This window comes from Rhinolophus sinicus, linkage group LG10, assembly GCF_036562045.2.
Source record: "Rhinolophus sinicus isolate RSC01 linkage group LG10, ASM3656204v1, whole genome shotgun sequence".
Classification (NCBI taxonomy): domain Eukaryota; kingdom Metazoa; phylum Chordata; class Mammalia; order Chiroptera; family Rhinolophidae; genus Rhinolophus; species Rhinolophus sinicus.
Window position 1 is genome coordinate 6233884 of NC_133759.1, and position 25712 is coordinate 6259595.

At 48.8% G+C, this 25712-nt stretch overlaps 3 protein-coding genes across 12 annotated transcripts in view; 2 read left to right on the forward strand and 1 right to left on the reverse strand.

Annotated features, from left to right (window-relative positions):
• The window catches only part of RBM6 (RNA binding motif protein 6), a 92695-nt gene extending 88005 nt beyond the window's left edge, over nt 1-4690 (reverse strand). For 6 of the 9 annotated variants that reach the window (XM_019723809.2, XM_074312312.1, XM_074312308.1 and 3 more), the window contains exon 1: nt 4554-4690. The gene's annotated coding sequence lies outside the window, so the exon portion shown is untranslated. Of the gene's footprint in view, nt 1-3723; nt 3828-4391; nt 4516-4553 lie in introns of those variants that run through there. The other 3 variants (XM_074312304.1, XM_074312306.1, XM_074312305.1) reach the window with 3 other exon arrangements.
• On the forward strand, nt 3113-11864 carry LOC141567206 (uncharacterized). Its single transcript, XM_074312812.1, has 3 exons — nt 3113-3121; nt 4139-5457; nt 10305-11864. Exons 1-2 carry the CDS (start codon nt 3113-3115, stop codon nt 5090-5092), a joined length of 963 nt encoding a protein of 320 aa, XP_074168913.1. The 3' UTR covers nt 5093-5457; nt 10305-11864.
• A 682-nt stretch (nt 11865-12546) lies between these two features.
• On the forward strand, nt 12547-22044 carry MON1A (MON1 homolog A, secretory trafficking associated). Of its 2 annotated transcripts, none has more exons than XM_019723813.2 (6): nt 12547-12825; nt 17593-17732; nt 18953-19438; nt 20042-20807; nt 21522-21669; nt 21769-22044. In XM_019723813.2, exons 2-6 carry the CDS (start codon nt 17606-17608, stop codon nt 21907-21909), a joined length of 1668 nt encoding a protein of 555 aa, XP_019579372.2. In that variant the 5' UTR covers nt 12547-12825; nt 17593-17605; the 3' UTR covers nt 21910-22044. The 2 variants fall into 2 exon arrangements, with proteins under 2 accessions (XP_019579372.2, XP_019579371.2); XM_019723812.2 differs by lacking the exon at nt 12547-12825 and adding an exon at nt 14208-14425.
• Nucleotides 22045-25712: the final 3668 nt, after the last annotated feature.

The window sequence follows — 25712 nt, forward strand, 5'->3', positions numbered from 1 at the left end:
AAACTGTGGCTCTGCCAAACTGGGCCTTAAGCAACTTATTTAACTTAATACCTCAGTTTACTTATCAGTAAAATCAGGATAAAGACAATGTCTACTTCATATAATTATCAGGATAAAATGACAATGTACATTCGTTAGAACAGTGCCTGGTAAATAAAACGCTCAATAAATGTTATCTATTATTATTTTAAGGGTTATTTCAAAAATCATTGGGATTTGGAATGCATTCCCATTGGTGCAGTCTGATTTGTCTAAATGATTAACATTAAAATTTGATTTGCCATTTAGATTATATGGCAAACATTTTCCAAAAACTAAGTTAAATCTGCAGCTCCAAGGTTTTGACAAATACGTAAAGCACATATGCAATATATATTATGACAGAAAATATATCCTTTACAGCCATTTATGATAGAAATGTTCAAATGTTAACTTAAAAATGCGCAAGGTGGTAAGTTTTTCAAAATTTTAGGGGAGAAAATTTTAATTCTTTTAGGTGGTCCAAGAGTATAAAGCGTTTCAAGACCCTTGGCCTAGAGCCTGTGTTTTAGAGTAAGACTGCCTGGGTATGATTACTATAAGGAGTAAATGAGATCATGCACAAGAAGCAATTACTTTCATAGTAAAATTACTCGTAATAGCCAAAAACTGGAAACAATCGAAATATCCATCAACAGTTAGATGAATAAACAAAATGTGATATACTCATAAAAAGGAATACAACATGGATGAACCTCAAAAACATTACAAGTGAAAGCAGACACAAAAGACTACCAATTATATAATTCCAACTATATGAAATTTCTAGAAAACATAAAACTACAAAGCCAGAAAGCAGATCAGTGGATACAAGGACATGCAGTCAAAGCGGGAAATGGGGATTAACAACAAACAGGAACTCGGTAATTTTTTGAGGTGTTGGAAACTCTAAAGCTGAATACTGGTGATGATGCATCCAACTGAATACTTGCAATGAGTGAATTTTATGATATGTAAATTATGCTTCCAAAAAAAGTTTTGAAAAATTTTAAAGCAACAATGTATTAAATGTTATTACTACTGGGGTGGCCGGATGGCTCAGTTGGTTAGAGCACAAGCTCTCAACAACAATGTAGCTGGTTCAATTCCCGTATAGGATGGTGGGCTGCGCCCTCTACAACTAAAGACTGAAAATGGCGACTGGACTTGGAGCTGAGCTGCGCCCTCTACAACTAGATTGAAGGACAACGACTTGGAGCTGATGGGCCTGGAAAAACACATTGTTCCCCAATATTCCCCAATAAAAAAAAAATTTTTTTTTAAAAATGTTATTACTACTGCTACTATGCTCAGGTATCTAAAATCATAATAACATTAAGCTAGAAAGGACCTTCCTGGATATGTCTATTCCAGGGGTGTCCAAACTTTTTTCAACGTTTTTTACCAAGGGCCATATGCGGTAAAATACACAAACAGCCGGGCCCCTCACTCGAGGTGAAGTACGTATTGCCTCACCTCATTTATTTAAGTAAACTAAATATATTTTTGGAATTTGCTGCGGGCCAATAAAAAATGGATTGCGGGCCAATAAAAAATGGATTGCGGGCCGCAGTTTGGACACCCCTGGTCTATTCCTAATCTCGAAAACGAGAGTAATAAAGGCAAGCTGAGCGCTGTTACAGTTAAGCATTTTACATGGGTTCTCTCATTTAATCATCACAAGTCCTCCATGGAGTAAATTCTGTTACTACCTCCACTTTACAGACGATGAAACTGAGGCTCAACTAGGTTGAGAGACTTGCCCCAAAACAATATAACTAATACGAGTTAAAGCCAATATGCAAACTCAAGACCATCTGATTCCAAAGCCAATGCTCTTAGAAAAACCCATCCTAAAATTCGTATGGAACTCCAGAGGATTCCAAATAGCCAAAATAATCTTGAGAAAGACCATAGTAGTGGAGAACTCACACTTCCCCATTTCAAAACTTACTACAAAGCTACAGTAATCAAGTGTGGTATTCATAAAAAGACAGACGTACAGAACAATGGCATAGACAACCCAGAAATAAACCTCTACATATATGGTCAAGTGACTTTCATCAAGGGTGCAAAGACTATTCTACGGGGAAAAGACAGTCTTTTCAACAAATTGGCATAGAGAAACTGAATATCCACATGTAAAAGAATGAAGTGGGACCCTTCCTTAACACTATACAAAAATTATCTCAAAATGGATCAAAGACCTAAACATGAGATAAAATTCTTAGAAAACAGAGGGAAAGCGTCATGCATTGGATTTGGCAATAATCTCTTGAATGACACCAAAGTACAGTCAACAAAAGAAAAAACAGACAAACTGGACCTCATCAAAATTAAAACTTTTTCTGCATCAAAGGACCTATTAACAGAGAAAAAGGCAACCCACAGAATGGGAGACAACATTTGCAAATCATATATCTGACAAGGGCTTAATCTCCATAATATACAAAAAAATCCTAAACTCAACAAAACCTGATTTAAAAATGGGCAAAGAAATTGAACATCTTTCCAAAGAAGGGTATACAGATGGCTAATAAGCACATGAAAAGATGCTCACCATCATCATCATCGTTAGCAAATGCGAATCAAAATGAGATACCACTTTATACCCATTAGAATGGCTATTGTGAAATACAAAACAAAACTGGTTGGTGAGGAACTCTGTGTATTGCTGGTAGGCATGTAAAATGGTAGAGCCACTGAGGAAAACAATAAGGTGAGTCGGTAAATGGGTGAATTGTATGGTGTGCAAATCTCTACAAAACTTTTTTTAAAAAAGGTAACAGTGCTGGCTAACATTTAGTGAACACTTTCTGCACACAAGGCACCGTTCTAAGGGCTTTACATATATTACATTAACCTCACAACAACCTATGAGGTGGCTACATTTTTTAACCTCATTTCACATATGAGAAAACTGAAATTAGGTTAATTTGTCCAATGTCACTCAGTTAGTGGAGTTGTCAGGGATTGAAACCCTATCAGACTCTACTGCTCCTACAGTTAACTACTCTGCTATACTGAGTCCCACAGTGTGATAGGAAGGTTATAAAAGGCATTCAACAGATGCCCCATTAACTAAGTGAATGAGATGAACGACGTAAGGCAGGAGTCTAGCAGAAAAAAAATCATTCTAAGCACTTGGTGTATAGCTAGAAGAGTGCATCAAAGAAATGATTTATGATCTTTAAAATTTCAGAACGTTCCAACAGTTTTAATCTTAATATTACTGAACCAAATTAACACCAATACATACAATAATCATTGGCAGAAGAGTATAACTTATCCGCAAGTATCTGCAATAAGACCACAGTTCATTTAATAATCCCCCCCCCCCACCTTGACAATTCTCCTCTGAGAGACTACAAGAACCTAGGATCCTAAAAGCAAAAAGTAAACCCAAGTCTGGTAACAGAATTCTGTAAAGAATGGTGCTACAGATGTCCACAGAGAGACCTCGTACCTATCCTATAGGTTAAGTACCTAGCTGGGAGCTAGACTATGAGACAAGGTTCAGGTCCAACTTTTGTGTTTCACCAAAATAGTAACATACCACTAATTACTTTAGACACTGCCAGTTCTACCATCACTCATCAGTTCTTGATACCTCTCCCTACAGACCTCACAAGTTTGCTGATGTTGACATTATTAAACCATTCACACTAGCAGCATTACTCAACAGGAAGTTGAAAACTAACAAACCTAGGGCACAATCCAGAGTTGAGAAAATGAACCAGGTGACCAGGTGTATCAATCTATTTAACTCCTTCACTTAGATCCAGCAATTCTGACCCTCACAAGCAAACCTGGAATATGCAAAAAAATACAATTATCCTTACAGTTTATGTACCATACAAAACAAGGCCCTTTCTTTTTATTAAAAAATGCACTCTGGAAAGACTTGAACCCCGTAGTACATCGATTCTAAAGTTAAAAGAAAATACGAGGAAACATCTCGCTCCTTCCACATTCACCCAACGGGCGCAGAACACACTAGACCACTCCCCCGCCTCTAGGTTCCACTGCCCAGGGTGCCGGGATCTGAGCTCTCGCGCCCTGGGGCCCGGCCAAGCCCACTCGTGTCAGTCCAAGTCTGAAGACGAGGCTACGTTGCTAGGAACAAAAGGGCTCCCTCTCGAGCGATACCTCAGAACTGAATCAGATTCTTGCAAAAACAGAAAAAAAGGAGGAAGATAGGGCCCGCCTGCGGCTCCGCAGACCGGGAGCACCGCAACCACGCGCCAGCCCCCGACCCTGCAGCCGGCCGCCCCGAGGTTGGACCGGTAATTCGACCGCCGTGCCGGGCTCCGCCCCGGGCCCGAGACCGTTCCGGGGCGTTCCTCCCGTGGGCGGCGCCTCCCTCAACACACCGCCACTTGGCTCTCTTCTGCCCGAGCGAAGTTGCGGCCGCCCCGCGACACCGAAGCCGCAGCTCCCAGGCCGCGCGGGCCCGCGACTTCCAGAGCGGCCTGGCAGGCCGGATTCTTCCCCGCAGGCTCCGGAACGCCCTCGCTACCACTCCAGGCCCTTACCGAGGCAGCGCGGCCTCCACGGCCCGCTCCTCCTAATCCTCAGCCGCCGCCACAGACCCAGCGTCGCGGAGACCGGAACTTCCTCCGCGCCGGGCCGCTGCCTCCACAAAGGCGCCGCACCGCCGCCTTCAGCGCTCGGCCCGCCGGGATATGGAGTACAGCGTAGAGTTGCGCCGACACCACTCCCGCCATGCCCCGCGCGTTGGGAGGCGAGGGATGTGTGCCCGCGGGGGCGGGGCGTGAGGGCGCGATGCTCGCCGGACTCCAATGGGAGGACGCGCTTCCCCGCCCCGGGACTACTGGGGGTTTTAGCTTGGCTCTGGCCTGCGGCTGCCTGTCCTCCTTCGTTCCTTTTGGAGTTGAGGTCTTCTCGAGGTTTGCTCACGGCCAGGAGCGTGGATACGACACTGGCCTGCCTATTGTCCGTTAGTGAGCAGGAAATAAAAGGGAGCCTTCTTCCGCCAAAGTCTTCCGGGGAAGGGGTGCTGCTGGCCCTTCCATTCCAGGAGCTTAGCCCTTTTGCCCAAGACCCAGCATAGGTGTGAGAGAAGTACTTGAATTAGGGAAGCAGTAGTAACCAGAGGTTCGTCTCTTTTTCATTCTGATGGGTTTCCAAGTTAGGTATACCCAGGTCAAGAATGCCAGATGGATGGATATTAGTTATGTTAAAGATTCAGCAGCCCTACCTCTAAAGGAAAACGCACCCAGCTTCCACAGGGCCTTGCTAACTCTCAGGCAATAAATCTGGCCAAGAGTGACTTGGGCGAGGTCACAGAGGTATTGGAAGCTATCTACAAATCAGCCATCTAGTGGAAAACGGGGCATCACAGCTTTCAGTTCACAGCTCACTTCCAGAATCTCCTTCCAGCTAATGTTCTTCAAGTGGCCAGCTCCAGGCTTTCAGGTGGGTTGTCTACAATGTTGAAATGCTTGCTGATTCCAGCCAACTGGTGTCCCTGTCAGTGGACCCTTAGGGAAAGTAACCTGATTTTATAGCCTAAAGTCAACAGCATGAGATCAAAGAAGTCTGCTGCCAGAAAAACCTATAAAGCATTCTAATAAAGCAAACCTCATCTGTAGAGAAAGGAGGTCGTTGGCTTAAGTAGTCTTTAAAGTTACCTTCCCACTTTTCAGGCATCTTGTCTGGAAGTCATTTCTTCATTCAAGAACTATATGAAGAAAACAAAGTAAACTGTATGAAGTACCTGCTGTGTGTCAAGCACTGTATCAGGAGCTGGGGATACAGGAAAAAAACAAAGCCGATAAACTTTGCTGCCCTAGGGGAGATGGGGTTGGCGATAGTTATTGGAGACAGCAAATTAAATAAGATATACAATCTCTGCAGAAATGAGTTTAGTTTCTGTAAGGAGGGAAATGGAAAGCTGTTGGAGGGCTCTAAATAGGATAATACCATGACTTGCCTTCCCTGTTAATAGGATCCCTCTGGCTGCTCTGGAGAATAGGCTGAAGGTGGGAAGGGCAGAAGCAGAGCATCTGGTTAAGACGGTTGCAACAATACAACCACAGATGGATGGTACTTGTACCTGTGTGGTCACAGTGGAAACAGGAGACGACTGGGATGAGGGAAGAGAGGGAATGTGGAGAAGCAGTTTTTGTAGAAAGAGCAGGTGCTTAGTTTTGGGTAGGTTGAGTTTCCCATGCCTAGTAGACCTGGAATTGGCAATTAGATACATCAGTCTGAAGTTCAGGATAAAGATCAGAGTTAGAAATGCAAATGTGGGAGGTATCGGGCGGCCGGATGGCTCAGTTGGTTAGAGTGCGAGCTCTTAACAACAAGGTTGCCGGTTCAATTCTCACATGGGATGATGGGCTGCGCCTTCTGCAACTAAGATTGAAAATGGCGACTGGACTTGGAGCTGAACTGCGCCCTCCACAACTAGATTGAAGAACAATGACTTGACTTGAAGCTGATGGGCCCTGGAAAATCACACTGTTCTCCAATAAAAAAATTATGTAATAAAAAAATGTGGGAGGTATCACGATACCGCTCATGCCAGTATCTAAAGTCATGAGCTTGAATGGGAAGATTGGAGAGCTGAGTGCCAGCCCTGAGACCTGGGGCACACCAGCACTACGAGGTGGCAGGGAAGATGAGGAACAGTTACAAAGAACTATAGGTACTTTGCTTCCCAAACTGGGTCATTATTGATGCATCACTCCCTTATCAGATAGTACTTTATCCTCTAAAGCGGTAAATCATATTAAGGAACTAATTAGTCTGGCCTTTATGCTCAATGTCTTTGGGTAATAATAATTGCTACCCTTTATCACACTATATGACTGACATTGGGCTGGCATTTCATTCTCTCATCTAATCTTCACAATAACCATATGCTATACCCTTTTTTTTAATTCTTTTATTTTTTTATTGTATTGGGGAAGGGGAACAGGACTTTATTGGAGAACAGTGTGTACTTCCAGGACTTTTTTCCAAGTCAAGCTGTTGCCCTTTCAATCTTAGTTGTGGAGGGCGCAGCTCAGCTCCAGGTCCAGTTGCCGTTGCCGTTGCCGTTGCTAGTTGCCGTTGCTAGTTGCAGGGGGCGCAGCCCACCATCCCTTGCGGGACTGGAGGAATTGAACTGGCAACCTTGTGGTTGAGAGCCCACTGGGCCATGTGGGAATCGAACCGGCAGCCTTTGGAATTAGGAGCATGGAGCTCTAACCGCCTGAGCCACCGGGCGTGCCCCTGCTATACCCTTTTATAGTTCAAACCAAAGCACTTACCAGAGGGTAAGGGGGTTGGGAGTGGTAGATGAGGGTAAACAGCATCAAATATATGGTGATGGGGAGCAGCCGGTTAGCTCAGTTGGTTAGAGTGCAGTGCTCTTAACAACGAGTTTGCCGGTTCGATCCCCACATGGGCCACTGTGAGCTGCACCCTCCACAACTAGATGGAAACAACTACCTGACTTGGAGCTGATGGGTCCTGAAAAAAACAGACTTAAAATAAATAAAAGTTTTTAAAAAAAATATGGTGATGGAAGGAGAACTGACTGGGTGGTGAACACACAATGTGATATATAGATGATGTATTACTGAATTGTACACTTGAAACCTATGTAACTTTACTAACCATTGTCAACCCAATAAACTTGAATTAAAAAAAGAAAGAAAGAAAAAGAAAACCAAAACCCAGAAAGATTAAGGAATTTGCCCACAGCAGGAAAGTAAAGAGGGGGGAATTCCAACCAACCCCCTCAGTCTTACTCCAAGGTTCATCTCCTAACTGCCTTACCCTTTTCGTTAAGGTAATTATTGAGGGTTTTCAGGAGAAGCATCTGGGGTTTTTTGTTTGTTTTGTTTTTACTTACAGGGGCCCATGGTACTTGTCAGGTTGTTTTTACTGCCTAAGGCCAGGAAGTAAGCTGTTGAGAAGAGCTGGCCCAAAGCAGTGTCCTCGCCTGGAATGGGGAGAACTGGGTCCAATCAGTTAAGGGGGCTCACTTTCAGCCCCTACATCCTCACAGGGGAGGACCCAACAAAGAGAGACATTATCCTGCTTGTTATTCCTTGTTGCCTCAGTCTCATTTGGGGCCACAGCTCTTCAGCATTGAAAGTAGGGATTTAATCAAATGTTAAAATGAGAGACAGGAACCAGGAGAGATAAAGAAGATGCAAAGATCACAGATGAAATTTTGCGGCAGAGCAAGAAAATCAGTTGTCTTACCAGGAGCTGCAAAGTAACAAAGGCAGGAAGGAAAACCTCTTCCAAATGTTGGGGGAAGGACTATTATTATTAGCTCAGAATACTTCACATTAGATATCTTGTGTTTTAGGGGGAAACTGCTGAAGATGCTGAGAGTCCTTAAAGGATTTACCCTTTAAGGACTCTCAGCATCTTCAGCAGTGCAAGCAAGATAGCAACAGGGCTGGGGACAGATACAAGCCTCAGGATACAATCAGGTCTTTTCACTTTAGCCACAATCTTTTCACAGTACCTCAGGTTCTGAAACGTCCACTAAAGTTATGAGAGAAAATATGGGGAAGAATAAGAAGTCTGTGGAGGTGACATGCTGAGTCCATGAAAATCACAGGCCTAGACAAAACAGAAAGCTAAGGTTTTGAGGTGCCCCTGACACGGAAGACGACAGAACGTACAGGGTAGTGTTTGTGAAAAAGCCCAAAGTTTGAAGCAGCATCATATTGGGCAGCAGAGCCATCCTGGGTTTGACATTTATTATTATTCCAAAAGACCAAGATTTACTTCTTGGTAATCCTATTAGCAAAAAGTGAAGGAAGGGATTGTCCCAATATTCAAATACAATTCAATAGGTGTATTAAAATGGACTTTTAAATACCAACCTTAAAATGTTTTAGTAAGTAGCCACAATGGTTTGCTCTGTGGATGAAAAGGGGGTTCTACCAAAAATAACCTCACAAGGGTGATCTCATCGTAAATTACTAACTGGGCAGGTCATGGTGGGTAGTCATGCCTGAGGCATGTAACTATTTAGGTATATCTTTGTCTTAGGCAAACCCTGTCCATTGTTTTTGTGCATCTAAACACACCTTTGAAATAAGCTTAACCACCTTCAGGAGAGCACATAATCTCGTTAACTATCCTGTAATCCAATCCCTGCCTTGCTTTCTCCCACCTCCTTAAGTTCACTTCTGAATACCAAATGCATAAAAGAAACTGCAAAACTCACTTTCCAGAGCATTTGAGATCTTGCTTCCCTGCAAATATCATCAGTTTGGGCTCAAACTCTTATAAAAATTATCTATGGGTTTGGACAGTCTTAGGCACAAGTTTTAGCCAGAAGCACATGGGATATATAGATATGGCCACTGGCGTGGCTAAGTAGATGCACTATTTCCCTATGGTGTTAGCTAGTGGAGCCAATGTGCTTGAAAGCAAGAGACTCAAAAAAGAAACCCTGAAGTCAGAATGGAGACTGTCAAGGAGACTGATTAGGTATGTTAGAAAACTAAATTTGTCTTCTATGGGGATCAATTTTATTGGGTACAACTTTTGGTTAATGGACTATAGCTAGGATATTTCTATACCAACCAGAGGATATGAGATCTTTTTGGCTGAAACTCTTATAATGTAATATTGCAGGACTAATGAGGGCAAAACTATGTAGATGACATTTACCCTAATGGAGGGAGCCTGGACACCTGAGCTAGTGAGGAGAGAAAATGATGAGTGGCCTGTGGAGACCTGGAGAGACTCTTCTCCCCTCCTCCTCTCTTCTTTCCAGGGGAATAGATAGTTAAGGAATTGAGCATTTTCTCACATGTTCTTACCTATAAAAGAGGGTAAAGTTTCCCTTAAATTATGTGTAAGGGCCTAATAGGCCTGTGCAAAGCCATCTCTGGTAAAAGGCCACGGCTTTTTCACCATGGCAGTCCCAGGCCAGTGTTGCCATGTGGCAGCCATTTTGATATGGGAGCCCCCTCACTATAGAAATTTTCCTTAGCCCCTGGCTTTTATTTCTCTTCTAATCAGTTTCTGAATCCTAGACTAAAGATTACTCCTAGCCTGAATCACAGAATGTCTCTCAGATAACTACTTAAAAGCCTGTGACATCCCAACATCCCCCAAGCCATTCCCGATGGCCAGGCCAGTATACTTGTTGATTGTAATCATTGAAGCCTAAAGTTCTTTCCAACTCATTCTGGGCCCGGCTCCTGGACAATTGATGCCACCTGAATGACTAATTGAATGGCCACAGTCTCTATAGAGCTAACGGGTTTATTAATTAGAATCGATTTTTCCTCATTTAGGGGCCTTGGGGATACAGAGGATACCCCAGCAAGACTGCCAGTCACGAGCAAAGAAGCCAATGCATTCTTCCCGGTGGATCTTGAGACACCTTCCTCTCATCTGAGATCAGATCAGATAGGGTGAGAGTTCTGTGAGTCCCTCAATAGGTATGGACAGCTCTACGCCCCTGCCCAGCAGGAAGCACATACAGAAAAACAGACCTTCTGTCCCTCAACTTCCCATACCAATTTTATGGGGATCACGTCTCTCAAGGGGTAAACAAGGCAGGCAGTTAGAGACAGACATCGGGTCTCTGCATTACCGCCCAAAAGACCTCCCCTCTCTGTCCAAAACTTTCCCTTTTTATTGTAATTATCTACCCCTATGAGGAAACAAATGAGTACAAAATACCCAACTAGGGCCGGCCCAGTGGCTCAGGTGGTTGGAGCGCCAGGCTCCGGATGCCAAGGTTTCCAGTTCGATTTCCACATGGGCCAGTGAGCTGCGCCCTCTGCAGCTAAGATTGTGAACAACAGCTCTCCCTGGAGCTGGGCTGCCTGTGAGCAAGCTGGAGGTTGGCATGAGTGGCCAGTGGCCAGCAAGAGCTTCCGTGAGCTGCTGTGAGCGGCTAACCGTGGACTGGTGACCGACTGCCTTATCCCCGGGGAGGGGGTGGGGCAAGGCTTATAATACCAGCATGGGCCAGGGAGCTGTGTCCTACACAACTAGACTGAGAAACAACGGCTTGAACCGGAGTGGGGGGAGTGGGGGAGGCGGAAGAAAGGGGGGAAAAAGAACCCAACTAGGAAAAAAAAACCCAACTAGATTAAACCAGCCATTCACACCTGTGCAATAAAGGCCACAATGACCTTCATTTCACCTGGGCATCAGTATCAGTCTAAAAAGATGTGGTAATAGTAATAGCCTCTTGTCAATCACAGGTGTTAATCGAGTGGTCCCACACCTGGAAAAGAACAGCCCATTCTAGAGAAAAAAAAGGATAAGAACTCCACGTCCTCACCAGTCAGGCCCTTTCTGAGCCTGGGCCCTTGGCCCTTTGGGCCTTTTTGCCTTTTGAGCCTCTTCCTTTGTTCCACCTGGAGCCCCTGGACCTTTTTGCCTTTGAGCCCTTTCTTTTGCTCCTAATAATGCCACCTTGGGCCCTTGAGCCATTTTCTGCTACTCGGTCCACTCCTATTTCCTTGAAGTGTACTATCTCTTCTAATAAACTGCTTTTTTACCACTTTACCCCGGTATCTCATTCAGTTCAATTCTTTGTCCGAGACACCAAGAATCTGGACACCGTGCCAAGGAGGGCCCACTCTCCGATAATAATCTGAGACCACGAGAAAAGCTCAGGGGCAGAGCTCTACCCCAATTCCAGTGTAAAGCTGAGATGGGGACAAGACACTGCATTGGGAAGCTTGGAACAGCAGGGAAAATCAAAGGAGTGATTTCAGACTTTCTCCTTCATCCCAGAACCAGTGGGTGAATTAACCATGGGGCTATAAAATGATTTAATGGCTTCAGAGAAAATATGAGTAGTATTGTTAATCCCTAATTTTACATCTTTTAAACTGTTCTCCAAAAATAAAATTGTTTGGGAAAGCTTTATGTTTTTCTGTTTTTATTGCTTTGTATCTAGGAAATCAAATTCTGTAGCAGTGGTTCTTTGTCCTGGCAAATCATCTGGGAAGGTTTTTAAATGATACTGTTGCCTAAATCCCATCCCAATCCAATTAAATCAAATTCTCTAAGCATGGTGTTCAGGCATTAGTTTGTTCTTTTTCTTTTTTTTTAAGTTCCCCAGGTCATTCTATGTGCAGTCAAATTTTAGAATTATTGTCCTAGAGCCTCATACTATTATATTAAAACATGCCTAAAAGGATGTTTTGGTGTACCTACATCCTTTACAGCCAATGTGGCCGGGCTCACTAATGACATTTATCCAGCTTCCCAAACTTGCACTGTCTTTCCACAATCAGTGAAAGAAACAATGCCAACCAATGTCTTTCTCTCCCTTGAAATAAACCTCTTAGTTGGCTAGGGTTGAGGGGCCGGGGAGCCTGGGTCTGCCGTTCATTCGGGGGATGGGGCTTGGAGGAGGCGCCTGGGCCCTGTGGGGACGCTGGAAAAGGCGGTGCCGAGTGAGGCGAGTCCCGCCGGGGTCAGGCCGGGCTTGGGCGCTGCCAGGACCCTGCGCCCCGCCGCCCCCACCCCGAGGCACCGCAGGCGGCCGAGCGCTGCGTACTACATTTCCCATAATGCACCCTGGGGACGGGCAGGGCCGGGCAGAGCGGCTGGAGCCGGGCCTCTGCCGCGAGAGGCCGGCGAACGCTGTCTTCCTGGCCCCGCGGCCCGGCGAGGGGCAGTGGGAGGGGCGGTGGCCCGCGTTGTGGCCATGTCTGTGTCCGCAGGGTGCGGTGGTCCCGCGAACCTGCGCCCTGAGTCCTGGCCCCGCCGGACACCAGTGTCCTCCTGGAGGTCCGGCAGAAGGCAGTGACCGGCAATCTGTGCGTCCTAAGTCCCCCGGAGGAACAGGTGAGTCCGACTGCCAACCCACGTGGCCTGTGGCCGCCGAGAGAGTGGAGAGCTGTCATCCTTGGAAGGAGGGGCTTGAAGACTGGGGGCCCCTTCCGTTTACGCTGTCCTTTGCGGTAGGAAGACCGGGTGTCTCTGGGTCCCTTAGCGGGTTGGCCCTAGGTGGGGAATACAAAAGGCGAGGCCTGGAACCTATCCTTTTGCTGGGACGGCAAAGTCCTGTAGGGGCCAGTGGCCAGGTAGGACCCGCCCCCCAACGCACACAAATTCGGCCATCAAGATTCTCTCAAAGATTGGCAGAGGTGACTGTTGGCTGAGCAAGTGTCTTGGGGCTTGGGACTTTGCTCTCAAGGGTGCCCTGGCTCAGATCACCGGGCTGCCTCTCATACTGGGTGAGCCACCCTTTCTGGGCTGGAGTTTGCTAGGGGAGGGTGAACAGCCTTTGTCAGAGAGGGCAGTGGCTACCAGCAGTGATTAGTACCAGGCCATGCTCTCAGCCTGGAGTAGGTATCCTGCTGAAGCAGGTACAGCACAGCCTCACCTGGGCCCTGTCTGCCACATACCCCTGGATCCTGGCATCACACTCCGAGGAGGTCACTCCCCAAGAGGTCAAGGCTGGGTGAACCACTATCTAAGCAGGAAGAGGGAGCTGTAGGGAGGGGCTCTTGCAAGGTCCTCCCCCTTCAGGGCGGGCACCTGAGGGAGGGAGGTACACTGGAAGAGCTCATTGAGCCAACCTGCTTGGTGGCATTGCTCACGTCACAGCAGAGCACTTTTAGGGAAAGTTGCAAGCCCTGGGTGCTTCTAGACAGGCTGTGTAAGAATGGGCTCCAAGGGAGCATCTGGGACTAGTTCCAAAAGACCTCTCTTGCTTAACTCCTTCAGGCTCAGCCTCCCAGGAGCATCAGCTACACAGGTTATGGCTCCAGTGGGGGTTGGTGTGGGTTTTGCTGTGAGTCACTCACCTCCCTGCCTAGTTTCCACAGTAAATGTCCAAAGAACTGTTTGCTTCATGAAGGCTTTTGGCTGGGTCCCCAGAATAGCCTTGGAGATGCTGAGATGCTGTATGATCTCAGGTGGCAGGGGAACTGTGGTGAAGGAGGCATCCACTAGCCCATGCCAGCGACCCTGCCCCCACTCCATATGGGTACCATGCGGGGTACCACTCAACCAGGCTGGGCTCAGTCACCTGAAGCCCTCAGGGATCAGTGGGTAGTGGGCCCTCAGGACATCTGGTGTGTTGCTATAGACTTTGTTTGGGTCTTTGAACCAGAGGCGCAAGGCCATAGAGCTGGGGCATGTGGCAGACCAAGGAGTTCAACTTGGGAGAGACTTCCAGGAGCAGAAGAAAACGAACGATCTGTTCTTGCAACTCCAGGGCCCATGAATAGCCAGTTAGCCTGGAGGAACTCCCAGCCCTCGTCTCAGAGACAGCTCTTTGGCCCAACATCACAGATGGGTCACTTCAGGCCAGAGCCCACCTGGCTTCCCAAGGTCAGAAGCACATTTTCCCAGGCCAGTTCATTCAGGGCCTGGCTCAGGGTGAGCAAACTCTCCAAAGACCGATTTGCATGGCAGAGACCACTCACTGGATCCGTGTGTAAGTACAACTGTACATGGTCTGAATTCTAAGAGTAATCATCATATGCAAATGACAGCAGCTGAGTGTACAAGTGCCTGCTCTGTGCACTTGTAACCAGATTGCATGGATTATCTCATTTAATCCTCCACAACCCAATGAATCAGTACTATTATTATTCTCATTTTATAGATGAGAAAACTGAGACTTACAAAACCAAACCAGGTAAGATCAGGTCCCACTGACTCCAGAGCCATTGTTCCTGAACACTCGACTACTAGCAAGGACAAGTCTTCCCCACAGGCAGTGGCTCCAGAGGCTACATTATAGCTGGGTGTGCTCTAGGATCTTCCCCCTTCTCCCTTCCAAAAGTACTTATGTGGCAAACATTGATTAAACTCCTGAGTGTGGAGCTGAAACTTGTGGCAGGTCACAGGCTGGCTTTCAATGTAGACAAATAAAGCAGGGCAAGGGGGGGAAAGAATGAAGGATACTGCAGGAAGGCCTCTCTGATAAGGTAACACTTGAGCAGCAACTTGAAGGAAGTAAGTCAAGTAGACATCTAGCCCAAGCAGAGGAACAGGTGTGGTGCAGGGCGAGGGGGAAAGCCGGGAGATGTGGCCCATACAGGAAGTTCAGCAAGGGCAAAGTTCTGATGTGAAGGAGTGCTCAGGATTTACATTATACCTAAGGAAAGCAGCAAGGTCAGTGTGGCTGGGCTAACGCAAAACAAGTGGGGAAAAGAGCAGGAGATGGGTGAGGTCAAGTACATGATGGGGGAGGGTAGATAGAGTAGGTCTTGTGCACCACTGTGAAGAAATGGCATTCTCACTAAGTGGGGTGGAACCATTACAGAGTCACGAGCGGAGGAATTACATGATCTGGCTTCTGTTTCAAGAGGATCACTTTGAGTGATGGGAGAAGGATAGACTGTGCAGGGGCAAGGGCAGAAGTGGGGAGACTGGTGAGCAGACTAGAGAGAGAATGGCGGCTTGGACCACTGTGGTAGTGTTGGACGTGATGAGAAGTAGTCAGATTCTTGACAAAGACATTTTCCACTTAACATCAGTAATCCGTTCCACAAAAGTTGGACATTCTGTCTGGAATCCCTAACTTAGTGTCTGTTTCCCATTATTTTAAATGGGAAAAAGTATAATACTTCCCTCGTCAACCCCAAATCCCCAAATTTCTAAAATGGTGCTAAAACACAGGGAAATATATACATGATATACTCCCAATAAATTAGTGTTAGGATATAAAATGCTTAAAACATTCCCTCCTGATCATCAAGAAATGTTTATTGCTTTGATCTAGTTTCATGGCGTCTTCAGGTGCCTGCAGCAGTGATGCGAGGAAGCCTCTTTTGTTGGCAGTCAGTGATCATCCATTAGTTCTGTTTGGAATGTAATTAAGGCTTTAAATGCACATTACTTTGTTAAAAACGCAGATCAAGTTTTGATGCTGTAAATATGCACTTTAAAAAATATAAACAGAAGCTGAATCAATACACGTTTGTTGTATTAGTCATCTGTTGCTGCATAACAAATTATCCCCAAATTTAACAGCTTAAAACAACAACAAATATCATCTCATACAGTTTCTGTGGGCCAAGAACTTGGGAGCAGCTTAGCTGGATGGTTCAGGCTTGGGGTCTCATGGGGTTGCAGTCATCAGAAAGCATGACTGGGATGAGACGATTTGCTGCCAAGATCACTCATTCACAAGACTGGCATCTTGGTACTGGCTGTTTGCAGGTGTCAGCTTCTTGCCATGAGGTTCTGTCTATAGGGCTGTTTCTGTCCTCACAACATGGCTGATGGTTCCGCTTAGAGAGAGTGATCTAAGAGAGCAAGGCAGAAGCCACAATGTCTTTTATGACCTAGCCTCAGAAGTCACATGTTACCATTTTCACATTTTTTTACTGGTTACATAGATTAGCCCTGCTCGGTGTGGGAAGGGAGTACACAAAGGCATGAATACCAGGAGTTGAAGCTTACCTCTTGAAGGCTGGCTACCAGGGTTGGGTATTAAAAACCAAGAGGCATTCTGTGAGAAAAATGTTAACTAGAGAGACATTTTGCTGGGTGTGCCTGTGTTCTGAAGTGCAGCTGACAGGATTTGCTGATGGTTTGGTGTATGAGGTATAGGGAAAAGAGAAGCATAAGGAATGACTCCAAGAGTTTTCACCGAATAACTGAAAAGGTGAAGTTGTCTTTCACTGAGATGGAGAAAACTCTGATAGGAACAACCTTTTAAGGGGATGACCAGAAACTCAGTTTTGGACGTAGAACTTTGAGATTCTATAAGACATCCAAGGGCAAACATCAAGTAAATGTGCCTCTAAAAGTCACGAGAGATTGGGGCTGGAAATAGAAATATTTGATAGTTGTTTTTAATTGGTACGGCAAGCCCTGGTACCAAATTCAAAAGGTACAAAAGTATACTCCAAGAAAAGCCAGGCTCCAGCCTAAAGACAAGCCTGTTTCCTCTGCCTTACTTCTTTCTTTGCAAGTGCCTAAATATCCAAAAAAAACTATTGGTCAACTCCATTTTGAATGGAGAAATGTTCCCCATAGGATGTGCAGCGAAAGATACCAGAATAGAGAATTGTTTCAATTCCCAGCTCCCATACTTCCTTCCTGTGGTGACATTGGGCAAGTACTTAAATTCTCTCAGCCTCAGTTCCTTCATCTATAGGAACTAGTCTGATAGGAGCACCTGCCTCAGAGAGCTGTGAGCAGGATTGGATAACTCAATCCACATCAACTGCTTAGCATCCTACCTTGGCATTCAATAAGTATTAGCTGCTCTTATCAGTTTACAAAAAAATTATTTACATTATACATGTGTGTATATACACATTTTTTAAAAAGACTGGAAGGAAATACACTAAAGTGTTAACAGCGAAAGATCCTGAATGGTGAGAAAATTATTTCTTTATAATTTTTTGCATTTTCCAAGTTTTCTACAATGAATAGATACCATGAATTCTTTCTTTTATAATCAGAAAAAGAACAACACTTCATTTTTTAGAGGGGAATACTCTCAATTCATTCCCTAGAGGTTTGAGTTAGCTGGGTCCCTGGGAGGGACAGTTTTCCTTTACTTACTACTGTTAATTATACCAGTGACCCCAGCCAGCAGCACCTTCCCTCTTCCCCTCAATGATGCCTTTGTTTGTTCCACAGGAGAGCCCAAGCAATGGCTGCTGACATGCCAAGGAAGAAAAGCAGTGAATGCCCTGATGGCACATTGGCTCCTCCTGATGGGCAGAGTGTGGAGAGAGCCGAGAGCCCCACACCAGGAATGGCCCAGGGAATGGAGCCAGGTATGGGCAGGGTGTTCCACCCCAGGCAGCCTCCATAGCAATCAGGGTTCCCAGCCAAGCTTTCCCTCCCACTCACTCGTGCATGTGTTTGGCCACCCACTGGGTATGTTTCAGGTACTATGGCCACTGCAGGGACCCTCAGTCTGCTTCTGGCCTTCCTCTGCACTTCCTGTTGGGCCACACTCCCTGTGCTGTCTGGCTGCCAGTGTGGCTCTCCTCCTGTTCCCTGTGTCTACAGCATACCTGCCTGGCTCCGTATCCCCCCAAACCCGCTCAGCTCTCAGCTTAAATGTCACCTCACAAGTTAGGCCTGCTCTGACCATGCTCTGTACAGAACATTAGTTATTTTGTCATTTTATTTGTTTATGTATGTATTGCCCATGTCTCTCATCCACAAGACTGTGAGCTCTTTGACCACAGAGCAGTTGTATACTCAATGCCTGGTGCCGAACTCATAATAGACCCAAAATATATCTGTTGAACTATTCTGTCAAAAAAAAAAGTATAGGAAGACTGACATGGTCCCTGCCTTGGGGGAGCCACAGGCTAATGGGGCCATTACAGCGGAGTGGATTAGAAGCTATGGCCTGAGCAGGGTTGGGGCGTCTTCTCTCAGGGAGAGGTTCACTGAGCACAGGAGGCATTCCAGGTACAGGTGAGGTGCTGGGCACACAGCAGTAAACAACCAGGTTCCTGCCCTCGGAGGGAAACCCCATCGGAGTTAGGGAGAAGGACAATAATGGACAAGTGCCACAAGAGAAATCAAGGAGGAAGATAGGATAGCTGTCCTGGGGTTGGAGGTCAGGGGAGGAGGCAACTAACATCTTTGCTGAGAGCTGAAGTGTGACAAAGAGTGAACCGCGCGAGGAGGTGGGAGTGGGAACAGAGGGAACAGCAGGTGCAGAGGCCCTAAGGTGGGTGGGTGGGTGGGGTTTGAAGGCCACTGTGACTGGGATGGACAAGGGCTGTGAGATGAGAGTGAGAAAAGGAGGCAGATGCCAGCTACCCTCAGAGCTGAGATGCTTGATACCCTCAGTGTGATGGGAGGAGCCTGATGGGCTGTAAGTTGCAGGGAGGCGTGACTCTAGCAGACAGCAGGAGGGAAGACTGACTTGCCTCATCAGGATAGGCAGTCAAGCTAGAGTATCCATGAGGCACCATGCTGGTGAGGTGGTCTGCCAGCGGCTACTGCTCTAAGCACCAGTGCTTTTGGCCGGCAGGTGCTGGGCAGGAGGGTGCCATGTTCGTCCATGCCCGTTCCTACGAGGACCTGACTGAATCGGAGGATGGGGCGGCTTCTGGGGAGAATCCCAAGGAGGGTGCTGGGGGTCCCCCACCGCTGCCTACAGACATGCGCCAGATCAGCCAAGACTTCAGTGAGCTGAGCACCCAGCTGACAGGCGTGGCCCGAGACCTCCAAGAGGAGATGCTGCCAGGAAGCTCTGAGGACTGGACAGAGCCCCCAGGGACAGCTGGGAGACCAGCCACAGAGTCCCCCAGGGAGGGCACAGGCGAGGGGGATGAGGAGGAGGCTGCTGAGGCCTGGCGACTACACCAGAAGCATGTGTTTGTGCTGAGCGAGGCGGGGAAGCCTGTGTACTCTCGCTATGGGTCAGAGGAGGCACTTTCCAGCACCATGGGTGTCATGGTGGCCCTGGTGTCCTTCCTGGAGGCTGACAAGAACGCTATCCGTTCCATCCACGCAGGTGAGCCATCTGGAGAGGGAAGCTGACAGGGTTTCCCTGGCCAGGGTTCATTCATAGCAGATTTGGGACTCCCAGGGCCTAGAGGGCTGGGATGTGCTGTGTGACCTAGGGCCGTCCCACCGCTCACTAGGCTTCAGGTCCTCATCTGAATAGGGGATAACAATGCTGACTGCCTCCTAAGGCTGTTGTGAGGGCCAAAGGTGGCTCTGATATGGGCTTTGCCCTTGGAGAGGGTGAGAAGCCTGGGGGAGTGACCCAAAAATCCCAGGTCCTGAATCCCAGCTCTTGCCCCTTCGCACAAGAATGTGTGTTTTTCTGAAGTGCTTCCCCGCGTTTCAGCTGGTACCAGTCTGTGAAGTAAGTGCCAGGGACAGGCCGGGAGCCCTCACGGAAAGGGGGCCGTGAGCTGCCATTTTTCTCCTCCTCATCCTGAAGCCCCTACTGTGTGCAGAGCCCCGAGGGAGGGTGGAGAGGATGATGTAGAAGGCGACGATCTGCGCAGGAGGCGGGGCTCCGAGGGAACTGGGCCAGGCCAATCCGGAGGACTTTCCGGAGAGGGGTTGAAGCTGACATCCCTCCTCCACTCCCCCACCCCACCCTCAGATGGCTACAAGGTAGTATTCGTACGCCGGAGCCCACTGGTGCTGGTGGCGGTGGCCCGGACGCGGCAGTCGGCCCAGGAACTGGCGCAGGAGCTGCTCTACATCTACTACCAGATCCTGAGCCTTCTTACTGGCGCGCAGCTCAGCCACATCTTCCAGCAGAAGCAGAACTACGACCTGCGGCGCCTCCTCTCGGGCTCGGAGCGCATCACTGACAACCTGCTGCAGCTCATGGCACGAGACCCCAGCTTCTTGATGGGGGCGGCGCGCTGCCTGCCCCTGGCGTCCGCTGTGCGCGACGCCGTGAGTGCCAGCCTGCAGCAGGCGCGCGCGCGCAGCCTGGTCTTCTCCATCCTGCTGGCGCGCAACCAGCTTGTGGCGCTCGTGCGCCGCAAAGACCAATTCCTGCACCCCATCGACCTGCACCTACTCTTCAACCTCATAAGTTCCTCCTCGTCCTTTCGCGAGGGCGAGGCCTGGACGCCCGTGTGCCTGCCCAAATTCAACGCAGCCGGCTTCTTCCATGCACACATCTCTTACCTGGAGCCTGACACCGATCTCTGCCTGCTGCTCGTCTCCACCGACCGCGAGGACTTTTTTGCAGTCTCTGACTGCCGCCGCCGTTTTCAGGAGCGCCTGCGGAAGCGCGGAGCCCACGTGGCGCTGCGGGAGGCACTGCGCACGCCCTACTACAGTGTTGCCCAAGTGGGCATCCCCGACCTGCGCCACTTTCTCTATAAGTCAAAGAGCTCAGGACTCTTCACCAGGTGAGGGAGGGCCTGGGGGACAGTGTTTGAGGGAGACAGGGGCATGGGGGGACGCTGGTTGGGCCTGAGCCCTGATGCAGTTCTGAAACTGACGACTCCTCTGGGAATGGACAGATGTCCTGGGTCTGTGTTACTCTGACACAGGGACCCAGACTCCCTATCACCCTACTCTCCATGGGCATACACCTCTCTACTCCTTTACCCAGATGGTTTGGAAATGTCCAAGACACTTAAAGGAAGCTGGTACAGAGGTCTCCTGGGTCCCTTGCCCTGGAGCAACTTTGCCTTAGAGGTCAGTTTGGTCCAGTCCAGGATGCAGAACTCCTCCACTTCCTCCTCCAACAGAGGACTGGGGCCAGATGTCACAACTTCTATCCTCTCTTTACCCCTTTTGGGTCCAGAGAGTTCCCAGCTCACCTTTCTTTCCCTTTGGACCTGTCCCCGTCTTGGAAACCTAAACTCAGATTGGCTTCTCCAAGGGAGGATCACCAAAGAGGCCATGAACTTGGGGTGGGGGGAGTAGAACAGAGCTCCAGTCGGAGTGGGCCCAGCCCTGTCTGGGAGTCTTCTCCCATAGGACACAATGCCCTATCCTGGGGGAGCATTTGGAGGGTAAGACACACGGCAGTCTCCCTGGCTAGGAACGGGTGTTTCTACATCTCCAGAGAATACAATGTAAGTCATTCCTTTGCAAACCCACTCCCCCGTCTCCAGCCCTGAGATTGAGGCCCCGTACACCAGTGAAGAGGAGCAGGAGCGGCTGCTGGGCCTCTACCAGTACCTGCACAGCCGAGCGCACAATGCCTCTCGCCCACTCACGACTATCTACTACACAGGCCCCAACGAGAACCTCCTGGCCTGGGTAAGATAGCCCTGGGATGGGCTGGGCTTCATCAGGGGCCCAGGCAGGGGCCATGAGGGGTATCTAACTTGGATGACCACCCTGTACCCCCTCCTCCAGGTGACAGGTGCCTTTGAGCTCTACATGTGCTACAGCCCCCTGGGAACCAAGGCATCAGCTGTCAGTGCCATTCATAAGCTGATGCGCTGGATCAGCAAGGAAGAAGACCGCCTCTTCATCCTGACGCCCCTCACCTACTGATGGGAATGTGTGTGGGCTCAGCCCTCCTAAGCCCACTGGGTCATGGGAGCCTCCAGGCGGGGCTGGCCTCTCTGGCCCAGGCAACGGGCAGGGACTGTGGGTTGGTGTGAGCATTAAAGTGCTTTGGGGAAGACACTTGTCAGGCTTTGTCACTGGTTCCTTTGCTCCCCCCTCGCTCACATACAGACAGCGGATCTTCCTCCCCAGCCTCTGCCATGCTTTCCCATCCACGGGGTACATACACACTTGCACCCCTTTCCACCCACTCTTGCAGAGCAGCAGGCCGCACAAGCTCAGAGTCAGACCCTAGGCTGAGGCTGTTTGCATTCATCTGAAGCCCTGCCACGTGTAAAGGGTTCTCTAGCACCCCACTGGCCTTGCCCCCATACTCAGCCTGAGCCTGCCCCTCTCACCCCTGGGTGGGGCCCCCTGCTGTGTGCCCCAAAAGACCACCCAACCACTCTGGAAGTCCTGGCTTTGGCTCTGCTTACTGGGCTGCTGTAGTTCAGCAGAAGCTGAGCTGAGTAAGATGGGGACAGTCAGGTGGGGAGCATCTGAGCCCTGGTATAGGTGGGAACCCTTGGTGAGGTGGCACAGTGTTCAGCACAAATTCAGTCGGGCTGTCCTGTAGCTGTAGGCCTTTGGGGAAATTGCCCCAGCTTGGGCCTTCTCATGAAGGGCTATCCATCTCAGCTCCCCTACCTCTGGCTGGTGCATTCCTTGGAATGGCCCCCAGGAATGAGCTGCAGGGCCTGAGAGAAGACCCAGCTGACCTCTAGGGCAGGAGTGGATCCTGTCCTAAGAAGGACTGATGCCACTAGGTACACTAGGCTCTCTTCAGGCACCCTGTTTCCTGGCATGGCCCAGCCTATGTAGGTCACCATGGCGATCACAGGAGGCTCATCAGTGAAGACCCAGCCCCATTCACTCTCCCTCTTTGGGCAGAGCCCAAGGCACAGTGCAGAAAGCCTCTACCTTGCTGCTAGGGTTCCAAGTTCTGCCACAATCTCAATGGCTGAGGGAGTGAAAGACCTAGGGAGTGTTTATGGGGAAAAAGTGTCCACTGAATATGGTCTTCAGATTGTAGATTGAATCATACTTATGCAGTCTCTTAGAGCTAGGTAGGCCAAGATACTCTGCCACTAAAACCAACCCATGTTGGAGAATGTGTCCATGTGGATGGCATGGGCCAAGGGTACACTGGAATGGTTCTACTTACTGTCCCAGGAAATGGTGGCATAGCCCCTACCCTTGCCCCCCCACCCCCACCCCCTGGATCACATTAGAATGGGTATGGCTGCAGGTCACTTGCCTAGACCCCAAAGATCCACCATTCTGGCCTTTGGGGCCACAGTCTTGGTGGGTGCTGCTCACCCCTACACACATGCCCTGGGTCTCTTTTATGCCTTTTTCCTTGCTTCTGTCCCCCTTGCTTCTGGCCAAAGCACCAAACCACTGCCTCTGGGACCAGGGTGATGTCAGGCCAGCTTTTCCTGACTTCTACTGCTGTTCTGGTCAACGGTTGGCCCTGAGATGCCCCTATTGGCTGTCCTGATACCTGTAGGGCTCTCAGCTTCTCTGCAGTTCAGCACCTATTCAGGGCGGGAGTGAGAAGGAGTGGTCACAATTATTATTTTTTTTTTTTTTTTTTTTTAAGATTTTATTGGGGGAAGGGGAACAGGACTTTATTGGGGAACAATGGTCAAATTGTTCTCCTTTCAGTCTTAGTTGTGGAGTGTTCTGTTCAGCTTCAAGTTGTTGTTCTTTCAGTCTTAGTTGTGGAGGGCGCAGCTCAGCTCCAGTTCCAGTTGCCGTTGCTAGTTGCAGGGGCACAGCCCACCATCCCTTGCGGGAGTCGAGGAATTGAACTGGCAACCTTGTGGTTGAGAGCCCGCGCTCCAACCAACAACTGAGCCATCCGGGAGGCAGCTCAGCTCAAAGTGCCGTGTTCAATCTTAGTTGCAGGGGGCAGAGCCCACCATCCCTTGCGGGACTCGAGGAATTGAACTGGCAACCTTGTGGTTGAGAGCCCACTGGCCCATGTGGGAATCGAACCGGCAGCCTTCGGAGTTAGGAGCAGGGAGCTCTAACCGCCTGAGCCACCGGGCCGGCCCGGAGTGGTCACAATTAGATGAGTATGTATCTAGGACAGTGGGCATCAGGGAGTGTGGGGTTTATCTAGGGATCAAGGAAGGAATAACAGACAGGGAAGGTGTTCCTTGTGGAGGAACAAGCACATGCAAACGGAAGGACCTGGTATGACTGGTTTACAGTGAAACTGGAAGAGTCTTCAAGGCCTAGGGTTCTTGAGTTCCTGGTAAAAGTCTGGCAGTGGGGAACCATTGACTGTTTTAAAGCTGTAGAGCAATGGGTTAGATCCCCCTCCTGCCACTAAGGTGATGTTTTGGGTGGAGAAAGAAGCTAGCACTGGTTCTCTGGAGTATCATTCAGAGGGGAGTGAGAACCTAAAGGAGGCAAAGTGGCTAGCACTCCTTCAAGGTGACAGATGCCAGGGCAGTTGGGTAGCTCATAAGCCAAATATGGGCCACGCTTTGTGAGTTCACCTTGGGGGAGCACTTTTACTTGGCTCTGCAAGTTCCCATTCATTGACTTCCTCCACATGGCTTCCTGTCTCTCCTCCTGCAGAGTGAGCAGGGGGGGGCGGGGGGGGGGCGGGGAAGGTGCTCCTGTGGACACCTGCTGTCAATGACCAAGGCTGCCTGGAGCGGACACTGGCCTGGAGGCAGCCAACAGCTTGGCCACACGGTGGCAGCAGAGAACCAACTGTTGACTGCTGCACCCCCCACTCCCTCCCTAAACGAGTGTACTGGGTGACTAAGGAGGGCTCCCGAAGTCTCTCTGAGTGTCTGGAGGTGGGATAGAGGTCACAAGAACCCATATTTCTCCCCCAGGCAGGGAATGTTCCATTTTGGTTTTGCCCTACATGACTATCTTTAGACATGTTGACTGGAACACGGGAACCATGCCATGATTTTCCATGCGTGTTTATTCATTTCCGGGCCAATTCTGGTTAGAGAAGGGAGTGCCTTTTATGTTACCTCAGGCACCTTATCCTCCCAGCACTGGGTGAGGCCCCTGCTGATGCTCTTTCCTCTCTGTCACCAGGTGCTCACCCTGGAGGGGGAGGAGATCCAGCAGTAGGAATGGGAGAAGCAGGGAGTCGGGTATCCAGAGTAAATTGTACTGGAGTGGGTGTATAACAGGGTCTGTGAGACCCACAAAATGAACCTGGCACCTCCTGGATCAGGAAGGCTTCCTGGAGGAGGTGCCACCTAAGCTTCAAGAGCAGAAAGGGAAAAGGTGCTCCTGGAAGTAGAACAAGGAGTATGGACTGGGTGAGGGAGTAAAGGAGGTACAGCTCCCAGGGCCAGGCTGAATCCTGTTGAGCTAAGGCTCCTCTTGCCCTCTTACCCTCCAATGCCCTGGGACCCATGGTTCACAGGTCCCTCACACTTCAGCCCAAGGCCACCCTGTGAAGCTTCCCCTCCCTCCAGGGTCCAGGCATACTTAGCTGAGGGGGCTGTCAGGTTGAGGATGTCCCCCCGGGCCCCTCTCCAGTGTCAGGGGGGAATCGTCGACATAAGAAACGTCCAAACCTGTACAGAATTTTTTTGAGTTTATCTGAGCCAAACTGACGATTGCCAGGAAGCAAAATCTCAACAGATTGAGAACACACTCCAGAGAATGGCAGTTTTGCAGCTTATTTTACACATTAGAATCAAAGGAGACATAAAGGTTACATGAAATTCATTGGTGGTAGATTAAAGGGGCAGGAGAATGCC

Bases quoted from the DNA above. Each gene is read 5' to 3' on its own strand.
- MON1A (XM_019723812.2), top strand. From the start codon at position 14,397: ATGGCAGAGACCACTCACTGGATCCGTGT. The intron at 17,733-18,952 runs GTATGGGCAGGG...TTTGGCCGGCAG, and splicing joins GGCCCAGGGAATGGAGCCAG to GTGCTGGGCAGGAGGGTGCC. The intron at 20,808-21,521 runs GTGAGGGAGGGC...CCCCGTCTCCAG, and splicing joins AGCTCAGGACTCTTCACCAG to CCCTGAGATTGAGGCCCCGT.